Raw genomic sequence first — 14167 nt, 5'->3', positions numbered from 1 at the left:
CAGACAACGTAATCAGAACAAGCCGGGTCGGTACACAAGAGATCAGTTCACAGGAGGTCAGGTAAAACAGGATACACATGGGAGCTTCAGAAACAAATGTTGCTCAAGCAATGGTAGCTGGTTAGAAAGGGATTTAAATAGAGAAGCACACGAGGGGCTGAACAGGAAGTAGCAGGAAGGAAACATATTAGGCAACAGGTGAAGGGCGGCAACACCCATAGCTGCAGAGTGCACCGAGCTGAACACCCGACAGTGGAACAACAGATGCCAGCCGACCCACTGCAATAAAGTTGAGACACAGATCAGCTCCGCAGCTGATCTGTGACACCAGGCTTTGAAGTAAAGAAGGATTTCAGTAATCAATTCAATTTAATATCTTTCATGTTAAACAACTGAAATAATAGAAAGGCTTTACTTGTTCCTCTTGTTTTTCAGTGGGTTTATATTCATCTGTTTTTGGGGTCCTTCAGCTCTTATGCCTGTTCACCTGTCCTTTCATTGGCTTTGTCATGGATTGGAAGATGAAACAACATGAAGATGAAATGTAAGAAACAACTGACACCACAAGCAAAAGAAAAAACAGGAGACAGACAGAACTGAGTGCAAACCAGTAGTGTTGATCATGCACTATATTGTCAAAAGTATTATGATGCCTGCCTTTACACACACACATGAACTTTAATGACATCTCATCCCACAAGGCAAGGCCCATAAAGATATTGATGAGTTTGGGGTGAAGGAACTTGACTGGCCTGCACAAAGTCTTTACCTCAACCCGATAGAACAGTGGTCATCAACCCTGTCCTCAGGGCTCACTAACAGGCCAGGTTTTACGTATTACCTTGGGAGATGCAGACTAGAATACTGCAATCACTGAGCAGGAAATGAAATCACCTGTGATGTATTTCAGTTATCTTGTAAACCTGGTCTGTTAGTGGGCCCTCAGGACAGGGTTGATGACCACTGCGATAGAACACCTTTGGGATGAATTAGAGCAAGGCTTCTTGTCCAACATCAGTGCCTGACCTCACAAATGTGCTTCTAGAAGAATAGTCAAGCAGTCCCATAGACATACTCCTAAACCTTGTCGACAGCCTTCCCAGAAGCATTGAAGCAGGTATAGCTGCAAAGGGTGGGTCAACTTAATATTGAACCCTATGGACTAAGACTGGGATGCCATTAAAGTTCATGTGCGTGTAAAGGCAGGAGTCCCAATACTGAAATAGTGCATGTTTCACTAGCTATTAGATACTAGCTTTCTATTCCTAAATTACACTGAAATATGCCACCTATAACAGCTATGGCAAAATAAATAACAGTTAACAGGCCCGGACTGGCACAAAAAATAGGCCCGGCATTTTACACTGAGCAGCCTTTTTTTTATACCAAATTACAATTGCTGTGTACTTTAAAGCTGTAGTAAATTATTCCTCCTGCAAGGCAATGTTATAATTTGCTATTATGCACTGCATACTAGCACATTATGTGAAACTTATTGTTAAACAAATCCTTCCAGTGCTGTCACCGCTGACAGGGCTTCTTTCTGGGTTGGTGGGCCCCAGTCCTTTTCTTGGACAAGTCGTGATGACATCACTCCCACACAGGTGTGCGGGATCTGCTATTCACAGTACAGTGACACCACCGGCAGCTTCACAAGTAAATATCTCCTAAACGGTGCATGTTTAGGAGATATTTCCTGTACCTATAGGTAAGCCTAGACGTAAGCCTTACCTATAGGTAAAAATCAACCAAGGGAGTTTACTTCCACTTCAATAATATAACATGGGACTGAGAAGTAAAAGTGATTGTGATTGGTTGGCAGAGGTTACAGCATATCTTACCGCTCAATAATTACACTGTATGTTTCACTCCATAAGACACACCTGACCATAAGAAGCACATAGGTTTTAGAGGAGGAAAACAAGAAAAAAAAGATTCTGAACCAAATGGTGTACTAAAATATTTACCATTGCCCATGAAATGCAGCCTGACCCTGTGCCATGAAATGCAGCCTGACCCTGTGCCATGAAATGCAGCCTGGCCCTGTGCCATGAAATGCAGCCTGACCCTGTGCCATGAAATGCAACCTGACCTTGTGTCATACAATGCAGCCTGACCTTGTGTCATACAATGCAGCCTGACCTGTGCCTGGCAAGGATGTCAGCACATCCGACAGAGCAGCCCAAGCCGCAGCCGCACTCCATTCGGCCTGCTCTGTCTGTCTGTGACAAGCAAAACCAAGTTACAGGTGACAGGCTCAGGATGACAGGATTGCCCAGTGCTCATGAGAGATTGCTGCCCTGTATTCTAACATGGTAACGGTGGCCGGTCCTGGTCAGCATTCGCTCCATAAGACGCTCAGGCATTTCCCCCCATTTTTTGGGGGGAAAAAAGTGCATCTTATGGAACAAAAACACGGTGCGCCCTATGGCCAGTCCGGGCCTGCTAGTTAATGAAAACCAGTGTCATTTTATCTTTCATCCCCTAACCCCTAAATATGTTTGCAATGATAAACTTAAATATGTGTATGTTGTGGGTTAAACATATCCAGCTTCCAGATGTTTTAGTCATATATCATTGTACATACAAATCAGATTTTTTTTTCAAAAACCATTAGAACAAAAAAAACACATTGTATATGACATGTAAATATATTAAGCAGCAAATTGTTTTAAAGACTGCAGTGGATACAAAAAGTCTACACACCCTTGTTAAAATATCAGGTTTCTGATGTGAAAAAATTAGACAGATAAATAATTTCAGAACTTTTTCCACCTTTAATGTGACCTATAAACTGTACAACTCAGTTGAAAAACAAACTGAAATTTTGGTGGAGGGAAGTAAAAAGAAAAAAATAAATGGTTTCACAAGTGTGAACACCTCTTAAACTAATACTTTGCACCTTTTGATCTTATTACAACACTCAGTCTTTTTGGGTATGAGTCTATCAGCATGGCACATTTTGACTTGGCAATATTTGCCCACTCTTCCTTGCAAAAACACTCTAAATCTGTCAGATTGCAAAGGGCATCCCCTGTGCACAGTCCGCTTTAAATCACCCCACAGATTTCTCAATCTGATTCAGGTCTGGGCCATTCTAAAACTGTAATCTTCTGGTGAAGCCATTTCTTTGTTGATTTGGATGTATGCTTTGAGTAGTTGTCTTGCCGAAAGATGAAGTTCCTCTTCATGTTCAGCTTTCTAGCAGAAGCCTGAAGGTTTTGTGCCAATATTGACTGGTATTTGGAACTATTCTTAATTCACTCTACTTTGACTAAGGCTCCTGTTCCTGCTGAAGCAAAACAGCCCAAAGCATGATGCTGCCACCATCATTATTATTATTATTATTATTCAGGATTTATATAGCGCCAGCAATAGTAGCGCTTTACAATATAAAAGAGAGACAATACAGTTACAATACAATAAAATACAAGAGGATTAAGAGGGGCCTGCTCAGAAGAGCTTACAATCTAAAAGGGTGGGGCAGGTGGTACAAAAGGTTATAACTGTCTGGAATGAGCTGATGGAAGTGGTAGGAAATTAGTTTGAGACGTGATAGGCTTCCCTGAATAGATGAGTTTTCAGGGATCGCCTGAAGGTAGCAAGAGTAGGGGATAGCCGGACCAGAGGATTGGAGAGGCTCTGGAGAAATCCTGGAGACTAGTGTGGGAGGAGGAGATGAGAGAGCTTGAGAGTAGGAGGTCTTGAGAAGAACGGAGGGGACGATTTGGGCGATATTTGGAGACAAGATTGGTGATGTAGCTCGGGGCAGAGTTGTGAATGGCTTTGTATGTTGTGGTTAGTATTTTGAATTTAATTTGCTTGGTGATTGGGAGCCAGTGTAGGGATTGGAGGAGAGGGTTGGCAGACACTGAGCAGTTGGTAAGGTGGATAAGTCTGGCAGCAGCATTCATGATAGACTGAAGAGGAGATAGCCTATGGAGAGGCAGGCCAATGAGAAGGGAGTTGCAATAGTCAAGGCGAGATATAACAAGGGAGTGAATGAGGAGCTTAGTGGTTTCATTTGTTAAAAAGAGGCGAATTTTAGAGATGTTACGGAGGTGAAATCTACAAACTTTTGACAAGGATTGGACTTGGGGCTGAAATGACAAGTCAGAGTCTAGGGTTACACCTAGTACCCTGGCGCAAGGGGAGGGCCTGATGGTTGCATTGTTGATTTTGATGGAAAAGTCATGAAGGGGGGCATGTGCAGGCGGGGGCATATTAATAGCTCTATTTTAGAGAGGTTTCGTTTAAGGAAATGGTGTGACATCCATGCTGATATGTCAGTTAGCAGGTTAGTAATGCGAGAGGAGACTGAAGGAGTGAGGTGAGGAGTAGACAGATAGATTTGGGTGTCATCGGCGTATAAGTGGTATTGGAAGCCATGGGCGGTTATCAAGTGACCAAGGGAGGAGGTATAAATAGAGAAGAGAAGGGGTCCAAGAACAGAGCTTTGGGGGACGCAATGGAGAGGAGGATACAGAGTTGTAGGTGACACTGAAGGAGCGCTGTGATAGATAGGCAGAGAACCAGGATAGAGCAGAATCTTGGAGGCCAAGGGAAAGTAGTTTATTGAGGAGGAGCGGGTGGTCAACAGTATCAAAGGCAGCAGAGAGGTCAAGTAGTAGGAGTATGGAGTACTGGCTGTTAGTTTTAGCAGTTAGTAGATCGTTAGTGAGTTTTAGTAAGGCAGTTTCCGTGGAGTGCTGAGAGCGAAAACCAGACTAATGGGTCAAGACGGTTATTTTCACTGAGGTAGGAGCTAAGGCGGTTGTAGACTAAGCATTCTAGAAGTTTAGAGGTGAATGAGAGCAATGAGATAGGTCTTAAGTTGTTCAGGTTGGTGGGGTCCAGCGAAAGTTTTTTAAGTATGGGGGTGATCTGCGCATGTTTTAGAGGGGAGGGGAAGGTGCCAATTGAGAGGGAGAGATTGAAGATGTGAGTGAGGGAGCATAGGATAGAATTAGAGGGTGACCTTAATAGTTGTGAGGGAACAGGGTCCAAGGGACAATTGGTTAGGTGAGCATCTGAGAAAAGTTTTGCAACCTCTTCAGTAGTAGCCAATTCAAAAGAGGAGAGTGTTGAATGTGCTATTAGGCCAGGTATGTTGGGTGGGGAAGATGTACGCACAGCGGAGGTGTCCTCGCGGATTGCATCACTCTTGTCTTTGAAGTGATTGGCAATCTCTTGGGCAGTGAGTGAGTTAGTGGGTAGAGGGGGGTGGGGGACGAAGCAGAGAGTTAAAAGTTGAGAAGAGCCCATGGGGATTGGATGACAAAGTATTAATAAGAGATACAAAGTAGGCTTGTTTGGCAGCATAGAGGCAGGAATTGTATTTTAGAAGGGCAGATTTATATATGGTGAAGTCTTGGAGGCATTTGGTTTTACGCCACAGCCGTTCAAGAGCACGGCAATGTCTCTTGAGATTTCTAGTGTTGTCAGTTTGCCAGGGCTGTAATGGTCGGGGCCTGATTCTGCGTGTGGTTAGAGGAGCGAGTGCATCTAGTGATGGAGAGTGAGCTGTTGTAGACAGAGATGGCAAGGTCAGGAGAGGACAGGGGAGAGATTATTTCATATAGGTGGTCAGTAGCAGAATAGAGAAGAGAAGGCTTAAAGTGGCGAAGGTTTCTACAAGTGATTGTTTGCTGCTTGGAAGGATGGGTGGTTGGAGGTAAGGATACAGTGAAACTAATGAGGTTGTGATCAGAGAGAGGAAAGGGGGTGTTTGTGAGGTTGCCAGGGTTGCAGAGATGGGAGAATACAAGATCAAGGGTATTACCATTGGAGTGAGTGGAAGTATGTGTCCATTGGGCTAGGTCAAAAGATGAGGTTAAGTCAAGAAGTTTAGCTGTAGTTGAGTTGTTAACATTGATAGGAATGTTAAAGTCACCAAGAATGATGGTGGGTATTTCAGAGGAGAGAAAATAGGGTAGCCAGGCAGCAAAGTCATCAAGAAAGCGCAACACCGGTCCAGGAGGCTGATAAATTGCTGCAATCCTCAGAGAAATGGGAGAAAACAGATAAACACAGTGCATCTCAAAAGAAGAGAGGGAAAGAGAGGGAGGGATGGGAAGGCCTTGGAAGGTGTATTGTGGGGATAGAAGGAATCCAACTCCACCTCCTTTCTGTCCTTGGGGTCTGGGGGAGTGAGTCCAATGGAGATCACCATGGGAGAGGGCAGCAGGAGAAGCTGAGTCCAAATTTTGAAGCCAGCTTTCAGTTATGGCGAGTATGTTAAAGCCATGAGAGATGAAGAGGTCATGTACAGATGTTAGCTTGTTACAGATAGAGCAGGCATTCCAAAGGGCGCATGAGATAGGGGGGCTGCTTTGAGGAAGCAGGGGGATAGAAACGAAATGAAGTGGATTGTAGTGGTTGCCAGAGGGGGAGGGGTATTGAAGATGTGGGGAAAAAAAAGAGAAGGGGGCACCTCTGGGTGTAGATTTAAAAAAAAAAAGCAGTTTATTCACAATAATTCTAAAAGCAGAGAGATTTTGCACTCACATTTTCCATAATAAAAGTAAGCATGTAGAATAAGAGGGGTCATCTGATTCAGTCCGTCAATCTTATTCCGGTCCGCAAGTGTCCTGTTATCCTCTCCTGGCGTTACCACTGGTTAGTTGTTCAAAAGAAGCCGGCTCGGTGGATGCAGGGGATGTTATTCCAAAGCGAGGCTTGGTTTGCTGTGACACGCGGGTCGTGGAATTATGACGTCACGGCGGGCGACGCGTTTCCTGAGCGTTCGGGTCGAGGTGGGAGGACGACCGCACTCTTTCATCAGGCCAATCAGATAGGAGGAGAGAGGCAAAGATTTAAATAGAGGAAGTTAAGGCAAGGGGCGTGGCTGAGTCTGCGCATACACACCCACTTATTGCTCATTACTATTACGGTCTAGCATTGTATGTTGCTCACACCTACACCCTCTTTTGTACTGCCCGTGCATTTTATGTTGGCAAACTCATTTAAAGTGCAGAAAATAAGTCCTTATACAACAGTTTTTCCTGTATTTTTTTACTAGTGATTTTTGTAGACAAATTTGCCTATTTTATTATGTGATTTCTCTTATTTTATCTGATTTTATGATAAGATGTATTATGTATTTCTACTGTGATGATTCTCTTCATAACCAATCGATCGGTCGATCGATGGCCAACCGATCGATCTGTCCTCCTGGTAAACAGGCACCAATTACTTTCCTACTATCCTCTTCCCTCCCCCTAACTTTCCTTCCCCATATATACCTAACTTTTACAGTTAGTATATAGTAGGTTATATCCCCATAGTTCATACATCATCCCCTTCTCCTCGTCATTTGCTTCTTTTTCTCCATTCTTTTTCTTTCCTTTTTTTTTCGTTTTCCTTTCGCATAATAGTTCACTATATACAATTCTGTCCTTCCCAGTCTTTATAGTATCTCTTTAGTACTACTATATATATATTTCCCCCTCCCTCCCCCCCCCCATTTTTTATTTGTTCCCCTTAATCCAGACATATAATTTTTATAACAATTACATATTTTTATATATATATGCCATGGGTGACGCAATCTATACATTCTTTTATGTTTTTTGTTTTTTTATGTATATTTATATCTACATATATACATTATTATTTTTATTTTATCTTTCCCCTGTATATTTTTTTTCCCCGTGTATTTTTTTTCCCCTTGTACTTTTATTCTCATTCATTCATTCATTTTTTTTTATATATATTTTTTTATATATATTCTTTTATTATTTTAAATTTTCTCGTTTACATATCTTAATGTATCCATGCTGCTCCCCTACTTGCTATTTTCAACCACTTCCTCATTATCATCAGTCCTTTTTTTTCTCCAAACTTTCCCCTTTTCATACAAGACTTACTTTTGCAGTTAGTATGTAGTATCTCATATCCCCACAGCTTGTATATTATCCCGTGGCCCCCCTCCTCCTCTTCCCCGAGTCGTCACTTGTTCCTCCCTTTTTCCTCTGCCTCATTTTTCATATTACATATTTTATCACACATATATATATATATATATATATATATATATATATATATATATATATATATATATAATTTACCCATATATTTTAATAATAATATGCTTATATATACACATATTCCCCTCATTATTCCTGCCCATATGTTTCAAATCATTTTTGCCCCTCTCCCGTTCGTCAGTCCCCGTTTGTCAGCTCTTTCCACTTCCATCTACAGCACTGCTATTTCTTCCTCCACTCGAGCACCATGAGGTAGATGCGCTCTGGGCGTTCTCTCGCCTCCCCGCCCCCCGGAATCCCAGCAAAGACGCGCTCCCTCCCCCGCCATGCCGAGCGCGATGGGCGGAGAACGGAAAGGACAGCCACGTTAAGCCTCGCCGAAGGACCTTGCAGAGGAGAGCCGGGCACTGCTCGTTTTATACTCTCCGCCCTCTCCGCACGCCGCACACCGCTCAGTACAGGGGGATGAGCGGCGTTGGAACTGAGGGTGGGAGTTCTCCTGACACTGACTGGTCGCCATCCTGAGGGCTCAGGTGAAGGGGAGATGAGTATCCCGTACGCACAGAGCTGTGGAAATCAGGCGCTATCTTGCTGAAGGGCTGCTTAATCCACTCACATAGCAAAGAGTAACAAACCGGACCTCCGTAAACAGCTAGGAGAGAGACATCCATCCCAGGTGAGAGAGGGATGGGATCCGCTGCTCGAAGCTGCTAACCCCCAGGTCCTGGAGGCTTCAATCAACAAAACATGAGTTAGTGAGGGGATGGAGGAGAGCTGGTCTGTGAGAGGACTTACAGCAGTGTGGGAGACACATGAGCAGTGAACTGTGTTGCATGAGAAAATGTCTAGTAAATTACAATAGCTGTTACAAAATAGACCCTGTCTCAAGCAGGCCTAATGACTTTTTAAGTAAGACCTCATAGCAAGGAAGCGCTAAAACTCCTTTTTTTTTTGTTACGGGTCTTGAATGAATTACAACAACATCGCTGTCTATGCCTTTGGTTTGCCGCCTACTATGAGGGCCACTTGCCTGGAGAAGTAGCTGGGTACACTTAACAAGGAGCTCTAGCCCCAGTACATTCCAGACGGTTCCCCCACCCACTAACCTTAGCTTCAAATCTGTTATTGTGCCGGTGTAACCCAGAGCGGGGGGTCTGCCCTAAGGAGCCATGGAAGGAATCTTGTTAGACAGGGGGGGGGGGGGGCGCTACAGCCAGCTAAAACCCTGCTGCTCCACACAATCTCTGGTCTGGAGGGATTCAGGCAAGGTGTACCAACAGAGACATTAATATATTTAGGACCACCGAGACTCTGGGAGTGGGTCAGTGGAGCTTCGGAAGCAGTCCATCCCAATACCCACTTTGCAAAAGTAAACGGGTACCCCAAAGTTTGACCCCACTGAAGGTGAACGTTAAAGGACTAAAGTGTGGAGAGCATTAATTAGATCAAACAGGGGCCTGCAAATAGCCTCCTACCATCACTACATTTCCAGTCTTATTTTGCATTATCTGAGGTCAGACTTTTACCTCCCCCGGGTGTGCCCTGAAGGAGGGCAGTAGCCCTGAAATAGAGAGGCCATAGTAGTTACTGTGGTAATAGACGGAGAATGTGTCGCTCTTAAGGAAGGAGGAAGATAAAGGACATCCCCGTGACAGGAGACAGATAAACGGACAAAGACATTGCAGGCAACTGTCATCACTTATAGTTTTAAAGCTTGCATATATATCCTGCCTTCGTATATTTATGTATTGTTTAAAGGGCTTGTGTAATACACTGAAGTAAGGGGTCCTGGGGACTCGGAGCAGGAAGTAGAGACGTGGGTAGTCCGAACTTGGCAGAAACTGACCAGAGCTCCGGCTGTCCCAAAGCTTTGTGCATCCCCGGCTGTTACCCTTCCTGCTGCTGGTTCAAGAGAGGACAACATTAGGAAGGAGGGAGGTCCGGTGAACGGAGAAGGACCCTTTGGGTTAGTGGGTCGACTGTAAGGTGTACCTTTATCTACGTCACCTTTACTGTCCACCCAATACCCTCCGAGTCCCCCTGGTAAACTAAAGGGGGGAGAGAGGTTGAAGCGAGGAAGTGAGAAGTGCTGGGCCCCGACCGGAAAGACAGGATAGTTAGGAGGAGATAGAGGGTGAGACAGGGGGTGAGAAGTAGAAAAGAATCGGGTAGACCTAAAGGGAAGAATGAGAGGAAAAGCTAAAGCAGGTAAAAATATGCCGCCGGTACTCAGCCCAGGGGGTATTCAGCGGTATATGGCAAGCAACTCCAGTATAACAGAGGAGGGTCCAAGCAGCCCCAAGTCAGGAACAACACGGAGATCAGGATTTAATAGGCAGAAGATACTAGAAGAAAGTAGAGGGGGAAAGGTAAATGCAGCTAAGATGGGGGGTTTGAAGGAAGTGAATGATCCCACCCACAGCAAGCCTATAGTCCATCAGGAAAGGGAAGAGATAAGAGCGGCAGAAGAGGACATTCGAGGGGAAGGTACGGCGCAACCTATACCTCAGGGGGAGGAAGCACCCTTAATAAAGGAGATGCTAGCGGAGATGTTTACCAAAATGGAGGAGTCCTTAAAAGTGGAAATAGCAGGAGTAAGGGCAGACATAGGCTTGGTCCTCGGGAGGGTGGAGGAGATAGAGGAAACATTAGACAACCAGGAGCTAAGGTTGAATGAGATAACAGAACAAATTTCATTTCTGCAGACAGCAAATAGAAACCTCCAGTATAAATTAGAGGACCAAGAGAACCGGGGCAGAAGGAAGAACGTACACATTAAAGGTCTCCCAGAGAAATATAGTAGTGGGGAACTTGGGAGTATAGTATAGCAGATATTTAATCCGTTACTGGAAAGAGAGCTTACTGATACCCTAAAGATAGACAGTCCACAGGATTACAAGGCGTATGGCAGCAAGGGAGGAGTCCCCTAGAGATGTGATAGTAAGGTTTCACTATATAGAAGAGAAAGGGCTTATAATGGAGAAATTGAGGACACTAACAGGGGTGTCCTTTGAGGGCGCATAACTGCAGGTGTTCCCAGACCTAGCAACAGAAATGTTGTTGAGAAGGAGACTACTAAAACCCCTTACGCAACGGATGGTGGCATCAGGAGTATTCTATCAATGGGGCTTCCCAGCCTGCTTGAAAGGGAAAAAAGACGGGCGTTCTGCGATTCCCAGAGGATTTGAAAGGGTTCTGAGAAAGGTTAGATATTCCCCCTCCCCAGCTACCCGGGTGGGGAGAAGAAGATAAGGAAACCAGACCCATACAAAGGAAGTTTAGATGGAGGAAAGGGAGAGGAGAGGTGCTTACGGTAGTGGGGGAAGCCCAAAGATAGCGAAAAGATAGGTCTAGAAAATATAAACGATATGTGTCTAGAGGAGTGTTAAAGCGAATAAAGATGAGGGGAGGAGGCGGTTCTCAGAGGGTCACCGGTGTGAGCCCTGGGGTAAATATGGGGAGAAGAGGACACCAACGAGATATGTGTCCACCCCATATGAGCAACAAAGATAGGGGGGTGCTCCGACCAACCTTTTTAGGGGTATTGTTGCGGAGTGGGGGTGGGAAAGGGTTGGAGGGGTTGTGTTATGAAGAGTTTTTCTTTTGGGGGGGTGTTGTGCTTTTTTTTCCCCCCTCTCCCTACCCCTCTCCATCCCACAAAGTGTCCCCCTCTGGGTCAGCCAACGGGAAACTCCGATCTTTGGTAACAGTAACTGATGGTTGTAATTAATGTACTATCATACAATGTGAGGAAAAAAGGTATAAAATAAATAAAGAACTTCAATTTCTGGGAGGGAGTGTAGTATGTCTCCAAGAGACTCACATTTCTAATGTATCAATGTCAAAATTGGCATCAGATGTCCAATACCAGACACAGGCAAGGGTCGTAAAGCTAATTACTTCTCTTGATCACTGAAGCCAAATGGGGTTTAGAATCAGTCACCAGTAATGTTGCTATTGTAGGGTGGTTGTTATATAGCTAGCATTAAATATGGAAGTTTAAAGATATGACAGTAGAAGACATTTACCAAATATGTTACAGCAATGTCAGTTCAGCAGAGTAGAGTGTACAGATGGATAAAGCCGCGTACACACGGGCGGACTGTCTGGCCAACTTAGTCCGTCAGACAATCCGCCATACTATCCGCCCTACTTTTGAAATGAATGGACTCACCCACACACGCAGAGGAAAGTCCGCTCATTTCGAGCGCGTCTCCAGGTAGGCGCGGCCCGCGACGATCTCTCCGGCTGGAATGCCAGGGACGCACTGCGCGGCCACTTATATAGGGACAAGGGGCGGTGTCACATGGCTTTATGTCACATGGGTTGGTCACATGGGTTGATGTCACATGGGGACTATGACATCGTAAGGGTCACCATGTGACACCAACCCATGTGACATAAAGCCATGTGACACCGCCCCTTGTCCCTATATAAGTGGCCGCGCAGTGCGTCCCTGGCATTCCGGCCGGAGAGATCGTCTAGGCAACATCTCCTGGAGAAGAAGAAGAAGAAGAAGAAGAAGAAGAACGGAAGGCGGCGGCGGCGGCGGCAGAAGAACCGAAGAGGGGGACAAGACCCCCGAAGTCGAGAGAAGAGGCCGGCGGCGAGGAAGAAAGCCGGACTCCTCCACTAGCAAAAGAGCTACAAGAAGATAGCGGAGGAGTCCGGCGAGAAGACCCCCGAAGACGAAGACCCCCGGAGCTGTGCAATAAAGTATTTTATCTCGTGTGTTGTGGTTTTTTTGGTACTTTTATTTTACAGGTGAATGGGTAGGGGTAGATTGTACCCAATACTCATTCACATAGGGTGGGAGGCCGGTATCCGGGGGCCCCCTTATTAAAGGGGGCTCCCGGATTCCGATAAGCCCCCCGCCCGCAGACCCCGACAACCAACGGCCAGGGTTGTCGGGAAGAGGCCCTTGTCCTCATCAACATGGGGACAAGGTGCCCAAGGGTTCCCCAAGGCACCCCCCCATGTTGAGGGCACGGGGCCTGGTACGGTCTAGGAGGGGGGGCGCTCGCTCGCCCCCCTTTCCTGGCTGGCCGGGTAGCGTGCTCGGACAAGGGTCTGTTGTGGACTTGGGGGGGGACCCCCACGCCAATTTTTTTCGGCGTTGGGGTTCCCCTTTAAGTCCATACCAGGCGGCGGGGCCAGCCACGTCTCCTTCGCGGGCCCCGCCTGCCTGGATACCCGCTGAAAATGAGCGGACTTTTCTCCGGGCGGGAAAAGTCCGCTCATTTCAAAAGTACGGCAGACTGGCATACACACGGGCGGATTGTCCGCCGAAATGCGAGTACGACGGACAGTATTTCGAACATTCTGAAATACTTAGTCCGCCGTACTGCACGCTGAAAAAGTCCGCTGAAGCCCACACACGAGCGGACTGTCCGCTGAAATGTGTTTCGGCGGACTAAGTAGGCCATACAGTCCGCCCGTGTGTACGCGGCATAAGACAATTACCAAATATGTTACAGCAATTTCAGTTCAGCAGATTAGAGTGTACAGATGGATAAGACATTTACCAAATATGTTACAGCAATGTCAGTTCAGCAGAGTAGAGTGTACAGATGGATAAGACATTTACCAAATATGTTACAGCAATGTCAGTTCAGCAGAGTAGAGTGTACAGATGGATAAGACATTTACCAAATATGTTACAGCAATGTCATCATGCTTCGCTGTGGGTATGGTGTTCTTTTGGTAATGTGCAGTGTTGTTTTTGAGCCAGATATATCTTTTGGACTTATGGCCAAAAAGTTCCACCTTGATTTCATCAGACCATAACACATTTTCTCACATGCTTTTGGGAGACTTCAAATGTGTTTTTGCAAAATTTAACTGGCCTTGTATGGGTTTTTTTTGTAAGAAAAGGCTTCCATCTTGTCACTCTACCCCATAGCCCAGACATATGAAGAATATGGGAGATTGTTGTCACATGTACCACACAGCCAGTACTTGCCAGATATTACTGCAGCTCCTTTAATTTTGCTGTAGGCCTCTTGGCAGCCTCTATGACCAGTTTTCTTCTCATCTTTTCATCATTTTTGGAGGGACATCCAGTTATTGGTAATGTCATTGTTCTAGCAATATATTTTTTCTGCTTGATGATGACTGTCTTCACTATGTTCCATGATATATCTAGTGCATTGGCAATTCATTTGTACCCTTCTCCTGAC

At 45.4% G+C, this 14167-nt stretch overlaps 1 protein-coding gene across 7 annotated transcripts in view; it reads left to right on the top strand.

Annotated features, from left to right (window-relative positions):
* SLC43A1 (solute carrier family 43 member 1) overlaps positions 1-14167 on the top strand; it is a 740549-nt gene that overhangs the window by 557711 nt on the left and 168671 nt on the right. For all 7 annotated transcript variants that reach the window (XM_077493198.1, XM_077493195.1, XM_077493197.1 and 4 more), the window contains exon 11: positions 436-544. In XM_077493198.1, the coding sequence (XP_077349324.1) occupies positions 436-544 (109 nt within the window). The remainder of the gene's footprint in view (positions 1-435; positions 545-14167) is intronic.

Source organism: Lithobates pipiens, unplaced genomic scaffold (genome assembly GCF_037356315.1).
Source record: "Lithobates pipiens isolate NorthernLeopardFrog02 unplaced genomic scaffold, aLitPip1_a1.2 Scaffold_19, whole genome shotgun sequence".
In the NCBI taxonomy this organism is placed as follows: Eukaryota; Metazoa; Chordata; class Amphibia; order Anura; family Ranidae; genus Lithobates; species Lithobates pipiens.
The sequence above is the reverse complement of the archived record's forward strand: the minus strand, read 5'-3'. Positions and strand labels throughout refer to the sequence as shown.